This window comes from Sphaerodactylus townsendi, linkage group LG06 (assembly GCF_021028975.2).
Source record: "Sphaerodactylus townsendi isolate TG3544 linkage group LG06, MPM_Stown_v2.3, whole genome shotgun sequence".
Taxonomy (NCBI): domain Eukaryota; kingdom Metazoa; phylum Chordata; class Lepidosauria; order Squamata; family Sphaerodactylidae; genus Sphaerodactylus; species Sphaerodactylus townsendi.
This window is the reverse complement of record NC_059430.1, coordinates 3,919,419-3,935,784: the sequence shown is the minus strand read 5'-3', so window position 1 is coordinate 3,935,784 and position 16,366 is coordinate 3,919,419. Positions and strand designations below refer to the sequence as shown.

Below are 16,366 nucleotides of genomic sequence, written 5' to 3'. Positions count from 1 at the left end.
GAGACGCACAGTTGTCATTGCAAATTTTTCCAGTGCCTTTCCCCTTTTTTAAAATGGTGTCACCTGGAGAGCAGCCTCGTCTCTGGGCTCTCCATCTCCCATTCCTCCTTATGTTCTTCAGAGAAGAATTATGAACAGGAGGGAGGGGCTGGGGGGAGTTGTGTTAATGTAAACACGCCGGTGCATGGGGATAGATAGATAGATATTTTTAAACCTAGAGAGGGAGAGGGAGCCTATAGACACACTCACAAATGTGGAGAGAGAGCCATAGTCTAAATGGTCATCATGAGTCTCTGGCCAGAAGCTTGCACGCACCCTGCACACCATCACCACAACCACACCGCCCCCCCTTTGCCCGGATGTTGCTCTCGAACATCCAAATGGTGCGATTGCATTGGAAATCCCCGAGGAGCGTTCAATTCGCCCTTGTTTTGGTTACCACTTTCTCTGTTTTCAGTGAGGTTGCCTGTGTGCTGGGTTTCCACTTGCTCACCTCGCTCTCTCACTCTCACTCTCCCCCCTTCCCTCTCTCTCCTGCCCACCTTAACTCTATCAGCTGGACTAGCAATAATAAAATGTTGCAGATCTGCAGGTCTCTCCTGTAATATGCCATTGAATGGTGCACGAGCCCCCTCCCAAATGGGGGGAATGAGGGGGGGAAGGGGAAGCATAAGGGAAGGGGGGACCAGGAGCATAAAACAAAGAGGCATTCCAGGGGCTGGCTGCATGGCATGAAGGTCTCCAGTGCACCGGTGGAGCCTCAGCCAGAGGTGAGTGGCAGGCCAGAGAGCCAGAGGGATGCTGGAGATGGCAGCATCTTTCTGCATCCCAAAGAATGAGATGCAAAAAGGGGACCACGAGAGAGAGATCCGGAGATCCGGAGGGAGCCTTGGGCGGCTTTTGGATAATCAGGATTAGGCGTCTTTGCGAAGCAACGTGCAGTTGTGGGATTCCCTTGTAAAAAAATGGCAGAAGAAAAGGCTGTGCACGCATCGCGCACGCCCAGCTGTGGCCTGATTGGATGGGAGGGGCCACGTCACTATGTGCGGCAGGAAATTCAAACCCGCACTCACCCCCGGGCTTCCCCACTGCCTCACTCTCCCCCGCGCTCAGTGCAGGGTTTTCAGAAAGGTGCTGGACCATCCAGCAGCAGAAAAGACGCTCACTGAGGAGGAAGGAGAGCAGCAGAATTGGGGGTGCTGCATTGCTTCTGTCTTCCATTTCTTGGCACATATGATTCTTGCTGCAATTGATAAATATCTAAATAATATTCTGACTTCTTTATCTGATGATCTATCTAAAAGAAAAGAAATTTCTTCATTAATCCCATTCCAGAATTTCTTTGCTTTCCCACAGTTCCATCACTGGAGGGAGAAGGTGCCCACTTCTCTACAGCACTTCCCACAAAGATTCTTGTTAGTGGGGTGTTGTGCGGTTTCCGGGCTGTATGGCTGTGTTCTTGTAGCATTTTTTCCTGATGTTTTGCCTGCATCTGTGGCTGGCATCTTCAGAAGATCTTTGCTGAATTTAAGAATCACACACAAAGCAGCAGTCTATATTCCCCCTCCCCTAATGGTCTTCCCCAAAAGTGAAAGCATTCTCAGGTTATGCAACTGGTTTCCAAGGCAAGAGCCCAGATCAGGAGCAAGTGCTGTCTGGCTAGGCTGGAACAATCCATCACTACCTGTCTATAAACAAAGCATAAGCAAAAGCAGGGATTCTTTGGTGCTCCAGTCTCCTGGACTCCCCTGGATGAGCATGGCAAGACCCAGCGGGGTGGGGTTTGACACAAGAGGGAGCACTAAAGGTTCGTGGGCTAGAGCTCACAGGGAAAAGGGGGAAATGGAAGGGAGCACCCCTACTCTCCAGTCACATGACCTGGGTGGGCCTGGGCTAGTCCAGGCTGTGAGTAGGAGAGGGGAATACCCAATAAGCGACCTAAAGTTTAAATTTCTAGCAAAAAAGTTCCGCAGCTGGCCTGCTCAACACAGTTCCATATGGGACTGCACAGAGGACCACTAGATAAACAGCACTTACAATAAGCAACACTGTTTTTACTCCTTGTTAAAAGGTTTCAGTCACAATGAGAAATCCGCAAAACAAATGGGCTTTAGACTTCGATGAAGCTGACGTGCAGGAAACATGCAAGAGAGGAGGGTCCTGTGAAGCCCAATTTCATTCAGATTTCATCCGTCTTGCTCTCCAAAAAAGATCATTAAAATGAATATCAGAATTTTACAATGCTGGGAATAAAGCTTCATTAAGAAGGAGACTTACCATAATGAAGAAACAATATACAAACTGCAAAACATCTGTACATCAGAGGCATAGCTAGGGAAAATGGAGCCCGGTGCAAAATCTGAGTTTTGCACACGCCCTCCCCCCCCAAAAAACAGCATTACTTTCAATGGTGTTTAAGCTAGGGAGCCCAGATTCTCCTTTTAAATCCACCTTAAAGGGAGAATCTGGGGTCCCCAGCTAAAACAACATTGAAAGTGATGGTGTTTTGGAGTGGATTCTGGGGACCTCAGATTCTCCCTTTAAATCCATGCCGAAGAATCTGGGGAAATTTGGAGGGTGCCTGCTGTCAGGCATGCAATTGTTAACTCTCCTGATGATATCACCTAGGTTTGGTGAAGTTTCGTTTAGGTTGTCGAAAGTTATGGACCCTCAAATGTGTAGCCTCCATCTCCTATTAGCTGCCATTGGAAACAATGGGGGATGGAGCACCCTCTTTGGGAGTGCATAACTTTGGACTCTCTGAACCACACCTCACCTAACTTGGGTGGTATCATCAGGAGAGTCTCCAAAAAAATCTCTGAAATTTTGTACTGCTAGCCTAAAATCTGCATCCCTGGCAAGCCAAAAACTGAAAAAAACACTAAAAAATAGCAACCCCCCCCCTCCACAAACAAACCTGCAATTTTTGCCGGTGCAATGCACACACCCCCAGTCCCCTGGTAGCTTCGCCTTGGCTGTACATGTAGTACACAAAACACCCTTCAAACACCACACCATAACTGAAGGCATTCAATGAGAGAATCGCATCTCAAGAAGTTATACAGTTGAAAAACTACAAATGTACTCCGTTTCAAACAGGTATATAAGAAATCCTATTCCTTATATATCAGTTGAGCTGATCCTAAATATACTTAAGCACAATAGTAAGTCTATATCCCATAAAAAATAATTAGCAGTGCATTTAGTTAAATCCTGTATTCTCTTAGATCACTATTACAGAAAACATGAAAGGTCATTAGTTGGATTGAGTCCACGTGGATGAACTGTGTCAAGTAAATGAATAAGTCTGGTTTCTTGTGTAATAAAATATAATGTGTATCAGAATAATTATCATTATCTGGTTGGAACTGTCAGATTAAAAAAATTGTGTGTCCCATTTGTGTAAAATGACTTAACAGAAAATCTATTTTTTAAAATATTGAAATTCTGATACGAATTCTGAGTCTACTGGCACCTATGTACAGATATCTACAGGGATGTGGAATTATGTAAATTACTTTCTTGGTATTACAATTAGAATAGTTCCTGAGTGGTTATTGGAAGTTTCTTTCAGGGTATTCAAATAGTGAGTTCACGCACCGAGTATCCAGAGTATTTCAAGTGTCCCGTTATGCTTGAACGTCTATATTCTTTCTGAAATGCATCTAAGGCCCCTTCCGCACATGCAAAATAATGCGTTTTCAAACCACTTTCACAACTGTTTGCAAGTGGTTTTTGCCATTCCGCACAGCTTTAAAGAGCACTGAAAGCAGTTTGAAAGTGCATTATTCTGCAGGTGCGGAAGGAGCCTTAGAGTGACTCTTCCTTTTGGCAATTCTTGCACCTTAAAAGAAATTCTTCAGCCACTATAGATTAAATTCAAACTGCCAATAGCTTGCATAGACAATTGTTACCCAGATCCAGTCATCAAAAATACAGCACATAGGCTCCAATGGCTCCACATTCTCTTTTTTAAAAATAATTTTTATTGTATCATTTGAATATTACATTTTATATTAATGCTTTTCTTCATTCGTTTTCAAACAATACATTTTCCCCCTTTTTCCCCCTCCCCCCTATATTTTTTCATAGTTTTATCAAACAAACAGCAGTAAGTTCATTCTATGTAATCTTTTCTCCCATTTCTCCACATTCTCGACTCCTTGCAGAGGAAACTTATTAGGAACATAAGAACAAGCCAGCTGGATCAGACCAGAGCCCATCTAGTCCAGCACTCTGCTCCTCGCAGTGGCCCACCAGGTGCCTTTGGGAGCTCACATGCAGGATGGGAAAGCAATGGCCTTCTGCTGCTGTTGCTCCTGAGCACCTGGTCTGCTAAGGCATTTAAGAACATAAGAACATAAGAACGAGCCAGCTGGATCAGACCAGAGTCCATCTAGTCCAGCTCTCTGCTACTCTCAGTGGCCCACCAGGTGCCTTTGGGAGCTCACATGTAGGATGTGAACGCAATGGCCTTCTGCGGCTGCTGCTCCTGAGCACCTGGTCTGCTAAGGCATTTGCAATCTGAGATCAAGGAGGATCAAGATTGGTAGCCATAAATCGACTTCTCCTCCATAAATCTGTCCAAGCCCCTTTTAAAGCTATCCAGGTTAGTGGCCATCACCACCTCCTGTGGCAGCATATTCCAGTACTAATAGAATTTTCCCATTGTCAGTTACACACCTTTGGCTAGAGACATTTTTAAAAAATCATTTATAAGGGCTGGCACATTCTAGAGTCCATTCCTTTATATGATGCACATCCAGGCTTTGGTTTTAGAAGAACTCTTTGACAAACATGCTGATGAGAGCAGAGGCAATCCGTCCCAATTCTCTGAGCTTCCAGCTCTGGGCTCCTCCCTCCCTGAGGGCTTCCAATCCAGGAGCATCCCCAAGGCCCTCAGCCCACGAACACGATTAGGCCCTCAGGGCAGCACCAGCTTTGAATACCTCTGGCTGCTCCAGGGCATCGGAGACTTCACGCTGGAGCAGGAAAGAGGCTTCCTAGAGTACATTCCGTGTCTAGGGGCTACCATGCACGAATCTCCTGAAAACTCAAGGCTAAGTTGTTCCCATCTTGAAGACAGGATGAAAAATAATGGACAGACTTGAGGAGGAGGAGGAGGAGGAGGAGGAGGAGGAGGAGGAGGAGGGACCCAGCCTTCACTTGTCATCCATGTGCAAAGGGGAGCAGCAAAGGTGGGTAATTTGTACTTCAACCAGTTACCTTTTTCAGTGGGGTAAATCCCTGATTTAATTTACAAAGAAATGTTTAAAACCAGCCTGGCATTCAATGGTCAGCCTCCTGGGTTTTCTTCTGACCTTTCAGAATAATCTTCTGACTTGCCCCTCAAGTTAAACAGAAGAATGTTAGGTGGGTGTCAGTTGCCCAGGGAATCCTTAGCCGCAAGGAAACACGATCCTCCAAATCATACAGTAGTCGGCATTTTTTCTTCACTGAATATGCTTGTTGATTTGTGAAGCATTAAGTAAAATGTGTCCTGATGTTCCCAGAGTATTGCGGCGGCGGGGGGGGGGGGGCTGCCTGGATATATTTTCCTAGAATGATGAACAACAGCAGTGAGTGTCTTTTCCAGTTTGGCAGCTTGAATCGGTGCAATCAGGACAGTTTGAATAAAATCACAGTAATACACAGTGATTTGCTTATAAATAGCTTATAGTGCTCTTGTGCTTTCCAAAGTAAAGCAAGCAGAACTCACCACCATCGAATCCTATTCCAAGGATAATCTCAATCAACACATCAGCACTGGGGAAGGTGAGAAAAGGGAGCTGGGAGAAGGGAGGACAGGGAGAAGAAGGTGGAAGAAATGACCATCAACAGATGCAGGGATGCTGTTTAGGTTTCCTTTGGATGGGAGGGAGGGAGAGAGATGACTCCTTTGGGATGACCTAGGATTCCTGAATCCAGATAGTCAGACATAAGGTCTGGAGGGTGAACTAAGGCCATCTTTCTTCTCCCAGCCTAACATTTGATCTCATCATTCTTCCATGGAACTCAGGCCCCTTCCACACACGCAAAATAATGCATTTTCAAACCACTTTCACAACTGTTTGCAAGTGGATTTTGCTATTCCGCACAGCTTCAAAGAGCACTAAAAGCAGTTTGAAAGTGCATTATTCTGCATGTGCAGAATGAGCCTTAGAGAGCCTGACCAGTTTTAAAAAAGGGACCCAACTGAGCAAAGAGTCAAGAAAACCCTACTCAAAAAGCAAAGGAGAGGTCAGACGTGTAAAAGGCAGCACACAGATCCGGGGAGTGGAGGTTAGAGAAGAGAGCCTGCCTCTTTGGCACTGAGATGATTACCTGGGGTGCTGCAGAGACCAGTTTCAGTTGAGTAAGGAGGAGAGAGATCATTAAAAAGAAGCAAATCCAAGATCTATCTGGGGCACTCTTACATGAACCCCACTTCTTCTAAATGACTTCAGTGAGCTTCAGACTGTTTGGTAGTATCCCAAATTCACTGCTCATGCAAGATATGTTCGACTCAGAATTACAGAATTGGAAGAGACCACAAAGGTCATCCAATCCAACCCCCTGCCAAGCAAGAACACATAATCAAGCACTCCCAACATATGGCCAACCAGCCTTTGTTTAAAAACCTCCAAAGGAGACTCCACCACACTCCGAGGCAGTGGATTCCACTGTCGAATAGCCCTGACAGTCAAGAAGTTCTTCCTACTGTTTGGTGGAATCTCTTTCCTTATATTTTGTATCCATGACTCCTGGTCCTACTCCCTGGAGCTGCAGAAAAGAAGCTTGCTCCTTCTTCAACATGACATCCCTTCAAATATTTAAACATGGCTATCAGGTCACCATTTAACCTTCTCTTTCCAAAGCAAACATACCCAGGTCCCTAAATCTCTCCAAAAAGGACATGGATTCCTGACCTTATACCATTTGGGCTGCCCTCCTCTGCACCTGCTCCAGATTGTCAATATCCTTCTTGAATTCTTCTCTCTTGTTCAATTATTTTCCCTTTACAGATGAGTTTTGAGCTCTCCATGGGAATCAGGAATCAGACGCAGGTGGTGGAATTTGTCTTCCTGGGGTTCTCTGGAATTCTGTATGGTCAGACGTTTCTCGCCTTGGCATTCTTGGCCATCTACTTGGTCACGGTGCTGGGGAACCTCATGATAGTGATTGTGATTCAACTGGATCCCAGTCTCCACAGTCACATGTATTATTTCCTCAGCCATCTCTCTTCCTTAGATATTTGCCTCTCCTCAGTCACCGTCCCTAAGATGGTGGTGAACTTTTTGCGCCAGCAACAGACCATCTCCTACAACCAGTGCATGGCCCAGATGTTCTTCCTGATGTCTTTCACAGGGGCAGAGACTGCACTTCTGGCTGTCATGGCCTACGACCGCTATGCCGCCATCTGTAAACCTCTACATTACTCCCACCTCATGAACACCAAGGTGTGTACAATACTGGCCTTTGCCACTTGGGTCTGGGGCTTCTTAAACTCTGTTCTACACACAGCTCTAAGCACCAGGCTGGAGTTCTGTGGAGTCAACCAGATTCATCACATCTTCTGCGATCTCCCTCCACTGATGAAAATGGCTTGCAATGATGCACACATCAATGAAGTGGTAGACCACGTAGCAGGACTTTTTATGGGTGGGGGGCCCTTTGCGTTCACCATTTTCTCATACGTCTTCATCCTGTCCTCCATCTTGAGGATTCGTTCCACGACAGGCAAGCGCAAAGCCTTTTCCACTTGTGCGTCTCACCTCACTGTTGTCTTCATTTACTATGGAAATGCGTTATTGAACTATCAGGGGCCAAGCACTGGTTACTCCTTGGCGACAGGCACTTTGGTCTCTGTCATGTTCTGCGTAATCACCCCGATGTTGAACCCCCTCATTTACAGCCTCCGCAACAAGGAGGTGAAGGGGGCCCTCAAGAAGGCAGCGGAAAGCTGGAGGAAGTGTGAACACCCTCAGTCTCTAAGTTAGGGCAAGCTGCCCACAATTGTGTGAACTCTATTATTAAATGGATTTTTATTTTGCTGTAGAGGGACATAGTGTAAGGAATGAAGACAGAAGCCTGCTGCACCTACTGCTTCCTGCAGGACTGTCTGCTTTGAATTGGGGTTTGAATTGGTGCCTCTTGCCTGTTCCTGTTACATCTGCCTAATGAAGCTACTCCTCAGGAAAACGTAGCTTAACACACATTCTCAGGAGCGTAACTCGAGGCATTCAATGAGAGAACCGCATCTCAAGATGTTCTACCATTGAAAAACTACAAATGTATTGCATTTGTAATAAGGTATATGAGAATTCCTGTTCCTGTATGAACTTAGTACAATCTAAGGCCATCCTGAAACTGGTCCAGCAGATCCTGAGTAGGCTTAAGATAGTAAGATTATATTATTAAAAACTAGCGTGGCCCGGCCACGTGTTGCTGTGGCTTATTGTGGTGAAATGGGAAAGGAACAGTAGCAGCAAATCAATTGCAGAGGCCAGCAGTACATGCTCATGCAAACACGCAGCCTGATACTGTGCGATGTCAGTGATGTGTGTGCCCGCATTCCTGGGGGGGGGGAATGGAAAGGCACCCCTCCCACACATCTAGGCTGGCTGGTCATGATCCTTTACCTGGGAGTAAGTTTGGTTGGTGGCAATGGGTGTCGCTTCTGAGGAAACCCTCTGAGGGGCACAAGGCAGCCATTCAAAGTATGTCATGGTTGCTGTACTGAGCTTACTCCTGAGTAATGCGTGCCTGGTTTTCTTAACTGTAACTGCAGTATTCAGGGACTCTAGGGTGCCTGGCCCCTCCCTCCCATCCCTTGCATGTCGCCCCTCACTCTCTTCCCTCCCTCACTTCTCTTCCCTTGCATGCCACCCCTCCCTCCCTTCCCTTTCCCTTCGCTAGCGTGGGTGGGTCATATCAAGATGCTTGGCCCCCTGCCTCCCCTCCTTTGCATGTCACCCCTCACTCTCTTCCCTCCCTCACTTCTCTTCCCTTGCTTGCCACCCCTCCCCCTCCCTCCCTTCCCTTTCCCTCTGCTAGCGCCGGTGGGTCATATCAAGATGCTGGGCCCCCTGCCTCCCCTCCCTTGCATGCCACCCCTCACTCTCTTCCCTCCCTCACTTCTCTTCCCTTGCTTGCCACCCCTCCCCCTCCCTCCCTTCCCTTTCCCTCCGCTAGGGTGGGTGGGTCATATCAAGATGTTGGGCCCCCTGCCTCTCCTCCCTTGCATGCCACCCCTCACTGTCTCCCCTCTCTCACTTCTCTTCCCTTGCATGCCTCCCCTACTGTCCCTTTCCTCTCCCTCCCTCTCTTCCCTTGCATGCCACCCAGTGGTGGGATCCAAAAATTTTAGTAACAGGTTCTTATGGTGGTGGGATTCAAACTGTGGCATAGCGCCAATGGGGCTGGGTGGGGCACGACGGGGGCGTGGCCGGGTATTCCAGGGGTGGGGCATTCCTGGGCGGGGCTGTGGCAAGGACGCAGCCGCTGCGCCGGTCCTTGGGTGGGAAACGAATGCACGCAGGCGCAGGCTGCCACACACACCGGTGCACCTCCTGCTAGACTGCTTCAAGTTCTGCGCGCTACTTCTGAGAGGAGGGGCCTAACTAAGGCAAAAATCACCATTTAGTAACCCCCTCTCGGCACACACAAATAATTAGCAACCTACTCTCGGGAACCTGTGAGAACCTGCTGGATCCCATCTCTGATGCCACCCCTCCCTCTCAGTGGCAGTGGAGGTTAAGAGCTCGTGTATCTAATCTGGAGGAACCGGGTTTGATTCTCCGTTCTGCCGCCTGAGCTGTGGAGGCTTATCTGGGGAATTCAGATTAGCCTGTACACTCCCACACACGCCAGCTGGGTGATCTTGGGCTAGTCACAGCTTCTCGGAGCTCTCTCAGTCCCACCTACCTCACAGGGTGTTTGTTGTGAGGGGGGAAGGGCAAGGAGATTGTCAGCCCCTTTGAGTCTCCTACAGGAGAGAAAGGGGGGATATAAATCCAAACTCCTCCTCCTCCTCTTCTCCTTCTTCTTCTTCTCCTCCTCTTCCTCCTCCTCCTCCTCTCTCCCTCGTGTGTATGTGTGTGTATGTGTTTCACTTCCACTCGAGTTACTGCCTACGTGCTGTTTCCACTGCTCATCTTTGGCCATCTGAGTGAACATTCTAAGGGCACGAACATTCTAAGGGTTACAGTTACACACAGGCCCCTCCCTGTCCTTCACCAGGGAGCGCCAGGAAAAAGGCATTTTTACCTGGGCCAGGTATGAAATTTCAGGTATGTGAACATCTGAAAACACTCTCGCCTGACTGACTATAGTGGCTGGGAATTTTCAGAGGAATTGGCCCAGCAGTTACTGAGGTACCCTGTCATCAACACATACACGGTTAGGTTTTTATATATATAGATAATGGACAGTTCAGTGAATAACTGCATTTAGTTAGATCCTGTATATTCTTAGGTCCCTTCCATACATTACGCGGCCTGGGACCTTCATACCTTCGGGACCGTCTTACTCCATCTGTCATCTACACGGCCTCTACGTTCGGCGGAGGCCAATTTACTGGTGGTCCCTGGCCCCTTGATGATGCGGCTGGCCTCCACTCGGGCCAGGACCTTCACGGCCCTGGCCCCTGCCTGGTGGAACACTCTTCCTCCATCTGTCCGGGCCCTGCGGGATCTTGGCGAGTTCCGCAGGGCTTGCAAGACTGAGTTGTTCTACCAGGCCTTTTGGGGGGGGCAGCCGCTGATTGCGCCCCCTTCTGTTCTCCATTACATCTGGGGTCCCCTAACATCAAAGGGATCCATAGTTTCCCCCCCTTTTTGGGGAGGGTTTTCATGGAGTTTTAATTGCACCAATTTTGTATTGATTGTTGTATTTTTAGAGTTTTAGCATTTGTGGGTATTAGAGCCTATATTATTTATTTATGATTTGTATTTTGTTTATGTGCTCCATTGGTTTTATTGTGATGGTATGCTGTACACCGCCCAGAGCCCTTCGGGGGAAGGGCGGTATATAAAATTAACAATAAATAAATAAATAAACATGCAGAAAATTGCATTTTTAATGTACTTTCAATACACTTTGCAGTTGGATTTTACTGCGCAGAATAGCAACATCCACTTGCAAATAATTACGAAAGTGGATTGAAAGTGCGTTATTCTGCATGTGCGGAAGGGATCTTAGATTCTCTTACAGAAAACTTGTAAGGGGTGGGGCTTCTCACATTTGTAAATCTTTTCAGTTAGTGCTGAAGGGGTGGGGCTTCTCACATTTTTAAATCTTGTCAGTTAGTCTCTGGAACCAGCAGAGAAGAGGAGCACTGGAGAACAGCAGTGGGCCAGAAAGGGCTGAGAAGTGTGCCAGAAAGGGCTGAGAAGCTCTGATTTTTCTTTACAGAGGGCTTTTCTCAAAGCCACATCTTTTAAACAGTGTATTTTAAACAGGGGGTTTCTCTTTTTTCTCCTTGTCCTAGGGCTGCTGATTGGTGGAGGCTGCTAAAGGGGTGGGGCTTCTCACATTTGTAAATCTTTTCAGTGCTGAAGGGGTGGGGCTTCTCACATTTTTAAATCTTGTCAGTTAGTCTCTGGAACCAGCAGAGAAGAGGAGCACTGGAGAACAGCAGTGGGCCAGAAAGGGCTGAGAAGTGTGCCAGAAAGGGCTGAGAAGCTCTGATTTTTCTTTACAGAGGGCTTTTCTCAAAGCCACATCTTTTAAACAGTGTATTTTAAACAGGGGGTTTCTCTTTTTTCTCCTTGTCCTAGGGCTGCTGATTGGTGGAGGCTGCTAAAGGGGTGGGGCTTCTCACATTTGTAAATCTTTTCAGTGCTGAAGGGGTGGGGCTTCTCACATTTTTAAATCTTGTCAGTTAGTCTCTGGAACCAGCAGAGAAGAGGAGCACTGGAGAACAGCAGTGGGCCAGAAAGGGCTGAGAAGTGTGCCAGAAAGGGCTGAGAAGCTCTGATTTTTCTTTACAGAGGGCTTTTCTCAAAGCCACATCTTTTAAACAGTGTATTTTAAACAGGGGGTTTCTCTTTTTTCTCCTTGTCCTAGGGCTGCTGATTGGTGGAGGCTGCTAAAGGGGTGGGGCTTCTCACATTTGTAAATCTTTTCAGTTAGTGCTGAAGGGGTGGGGCTTCTCACATTTTTAAATCTTGTCAGTTAGTCTCTGGAACCAGCAGAGAAGAGGAGCACTGGAGAACAGCAGTGGGCCAGAAAGGGCTGAGAAGTGTGCCAGAAAGGGCTGAGAAGCTCTGATTTTTCTTTACAGAGGGCTAACGGCGCGCGCAGGTGTTTTACTAAATAGGAACATATTTTAACGGATAGTAGAAGGGAGAGAAACCTTAAGAGGGAGGCACTAATTAAAATCAATATTTGAATATCTAAACAAAATTAGATATGAAGGCAGGAAGCCAGCAGGGGGAGGGGGGCTTTCCAGTGTTTTGCACTGAGTGTCACATGTATGACTATCTGCCACTAGGACAGAAGTCATGGGTGTGCCCTCGCTGCAATGAGCTCCTGGCACTCAAGAAACGTGTGCGTTCTCTTGAAGCCAAGGTGGCAGACCTGGCGAAGCTGAGAGAGGCAGAGAGGGCAACAAACGAGGCTTTCAGGGACCTAGCAGCCGGGTCCCACTCCCAAGGTGACATCTCTTCAGATGTCATGGAGAATGAGAGTCTGGGTGATGGAGGGTGCCAGTCTGAGGTGGTGGAAGATGCTCCCTTAGATGGGACCCCTTCCTTAGCTGGTGGTCAGATATCCTCTCGCACTGAGGATACCCCTCGGGGAGGTGGGGGGCTCCTTGTAGTGGGTGATTCGATCATTAGGAATATAGAGAGTTGGGTTTGTGACAGGCGTGATGACCGCATGGTGACTTGCCTGCCTGGTGCGAAGGTTGCGGATGTCACGCTTCGTCTAGATAGGCTGTTAGACAGTGCTGGGGTGGAGTCAGCAGTTGTGGTCCACATTGGTACCAATGACATTGGGAAATGTAGCCGGGAGGTTCTGGAAGCTAAATTTAGGCTGCTAGGAAAAAGGTTAAAATCCAGAACCCCCAAGGTGGCATTCTCCGAAATGCTACCTGTTCCACGTGCAGGGCGAGCTAGGCAAGCAGAGATACAGGGACTCAATGCGTGGATGAGAAGGTGGTGTAAGGCAGAGGGTTTCAGCTTTGTCAGGAACTGGGGAACCTTTTGGGATAAGGCAGGCCTGTACAAAAGGGACGGGCTTCATCTTAACCAAAGAGGAACCAGGCTGCTGGCGCTCAACGTTAAAAAGGTGGCAGAACAGCTTTTAAACTGATCCTTGGGGGAAAGCCGACAGGAGCTGAGGTGACTTCGGTTCGGAATACAGAGTCCATGGGGATGCAGACAGAGAGGGAGGTTTTTCTAAATCAACCACATACAAGCGAGGAGCATAGCAATGTGATAAGTGATAGTGTCTACAAAAGGCTAGAGGGCAAAACACATAAATCCCAGGTTAGGGACAGAGACAGAGTATACAAGTGTCTCTATGCTAATAGTAGAAGCATTCGACCTAAAATGGGGGAGCTGGAGTACAGAGTTTTGAAGGAGGACATTGATATAGTGGGTATCACAGAGACATGGTGGAATGAGGAGAACCAGTGGGATGCTGTTATCCCAGGTTACAGGCTCTACAGGAAGGATAGGACAGGGCGTATTGGGGGTGGGGTGGCCCTCTACATCAAAGAGAGCATAATGTCACATAAAATAGACAATGCAGGGGGAGCTGATTCCTCTACAGAAGCACTGTGGATATCAATACCAGGGGTGAAGCATAGTTTAACAGTAGGAATATATTATCGTCCCCCTGACCAAAGTGCACAAGAGGATTCTGAGATGGAAAAAGAAATTAGAGAGGCCAACAAAAGCAAAAATGTCGTGGTAATGGGCGATTTTAACTATCCCCACATAAACTGGAAAAATGCATGTTCAGGTCATAGTAAGGAGAGAACATTCCTGGATATGCTAAATGACTGTGGCTTAGAGCAGATGGTTGTGGAACCAACCAGGGGAGAGGTGATCCTAGATCTAATTCTATGTGGGACCCAGGACCTGGTGCGGGAAGTCAGTGTTGTTGAGCCTATAGGGAACAGCGACCACAATGCTGTCAGATTCAGTATCTCTGCATGCGAACAAGTGACAACTACTAATGTAGTTACATTCGCCTTCAGAAAGGGAAATTTCTCAAAGATGAGGGGGATAGTGCGCAGGAAGCTGAAAGGGAAAATCAAGAGAGTCAAAAATGTCCAAGGTGCTTGGAGGTTATTTAAAAACACAGTCTTAAAAGCTCAGCTGGAATGTGTTCCGCAGGTTAGGAAAGGCAGCGCCCAGTCCAAAAGAAAGCCACCATGGTTAACAAGGAAGGTTGAGGAAATTATTAGGAAAAAAAAGATGTCTTTTAGAAAATGGAAGTCCAACTTAACTGATGAAGAATACCAGAGAGAACACAAATGGTGGCAAAAGAGAAGCAAGTTAGCTGTAAGGGAGGCAAAAAAGGATTATGAGGAACGCATGGCTGCGAACATCAAAACTAGCAACAAACAGTTCTTCAAGTACATCAAAAGCAGGAAGCCAGCTAGGGAAGCGGTAGGCCCGTTAGATGATGAAGGAACAAAAGGTGTGCTAAAAGATGACAGGGAGATTGCAGAGAAGCTGAATGAATTCTTTGCATCCGTCTTCACCCAAGAGGAGGTGAGGAAAATTCCTGCACCTGAACCAAGCTTCTTAGGAGGTGAATCCGAGGAACTAGCGAAGATAGTGGTAGACAAGGAAGAAGTTCTGGCAGCCATTGATAAACTAAATGCTACCAAATCCCCTGGCCCAGATTGCATTCATCCAAGAGTTCTTAAAGAGCTCAAGCATGAAATTGCTGATGTTCTCACATTAATATGCAACTTATCCCTGAAATCAGGCTCCATCCCTGAAGACTGGAAGATGGCCAATGTCACACCAATCTTTAAGAAAGGGTCTAGGGGGGACCCAGGAAATTACAGGCCAGTCAGTTTGACATCTGTTCCTGGTAAATTAGTAGAATCTATCATTAAAGATAAAATTATTAAACATGTAGAAAAGCAAGACCTGCTGAGGAAGAGTCAGCATGGCTTTTGTAGAGGCAAGTCCTGTCTTACAAACTTACTAGAGTTCTTTGAGGGTGTAAACAGACATGTGGATAAGGGGGAACCAGTGGACATTGTCTACTTGGATTTCCAAAAGGCTTTTGACAAAGTTCCTCACCAGAGACTGTTGAGAAAACTCAGCAATGAAGGAATAAGAGGGGAAGTCCTCCTATGGATTAAAAACTGGTTGAGGAACAGGAAACAAAGGGTGGGTATAAATGGGAAGTTCTCACAATGGAGAGATGTAGGGAGTGGTGTCCCCCAAGGATCCGTTTTGGGACCAGTGCTCTTTAACTTATTCATAAATGACCTGGAAGTAGGGGTGGGTAGTGTGGTGGCTAAGTTTGCAGATGATACCAAATTATGTAGGGTGGTAAGAACCACAAAGGATTGCAAAGAGCTCCAAGTGGACCTTGATAAATTAGGTGAGTGGGCTAAGAAATGGCAAATGCAGTTCAGTGTAGCTAAATGTAAAGTGATGCACATAGGGGCAAAAAATCCAAACTTCACATACAGGCTACAGGGGTCAGTGCTATCAGTCACAGACCAGGAAAGGGATTTGGGCGTCTTAGTTGATAGTTCCATGGGAATGTCAACTCAATGCATGGCAGCTGTGAAAAAGGCAAACTCTATGCTGGGGATAATTAGGAAAGGAGTTGATAATAAAACTGCAAGGATTGTCATGCCCTTATATAAAGCAGTAGTGCGACCGCACTTGGAGTACTGTGTTCAGTTCTGGTCGCCACATCTCAAAAAGGATATCGAAGAGATAGAAAAAGTGCAGAGAAGGGCAACGAGGATGATTGAAGGATTGGAGCACCTTCCTTATGAGGAGAGGCTGCAGCGTTTGGGACTCTTTAGTTTGGAGAGGAGACGTCTGAGGGGGGATATGATTGAAGCCTATAAAATTATGCATGGGGTAGAAAATGTTGACAGAGAGAAATTTTTCTCTCTTTCTCACAATACTAGAACCAGGGGGCATACATTGAAAATGCTGGGGGGAAGAATTAGGACTAATAAAAGGAAACACTTCTTCACGCAACGTGTGATTGGTGTTTGGAATATGCTGCCACAGGAGGTGGTGATGGCCACTAACCTGGATAGCTTTAAAAAGGGCTTGGACAGATTTATGGAGGAGAAGTCAATCTATGGCTACCAATCTTGATCCTCCTTGATCTCAGATTGCAAATGCCTTAGCAGACCAGGTGCCTTTGGGAGCTCACATGCAGGATG

At 46.9% G+C, this 16,366-nt stretch overlaps 2 protein-coding genes across 3 annotated transcripts in view; one reads left to right on the top strand and one right to left on the bottom strand.

Annotated features, from left to right (window-relative positions):
- Positions 1-16,366, bottom strand: part of LOC125434938 (C-type lectin-like) — a 443,381-nt gene that overhangs the window by 87,291 nt on the left and 339,724 nt on the right. The window lies entirely within an intron of this gene.
- On the top strand, positions 7,023-7,979 carry LOC125434547 (olfactory receptor 5V1-like). Its single transcript, XM_048500039.1, has one exon. The coding sequence runs from the start codon at positions 7,023-7,025 to the stop codon at positions 7,977-7,979; it is 957 nt and encodes a 318-aa protein (XP_048355996.1).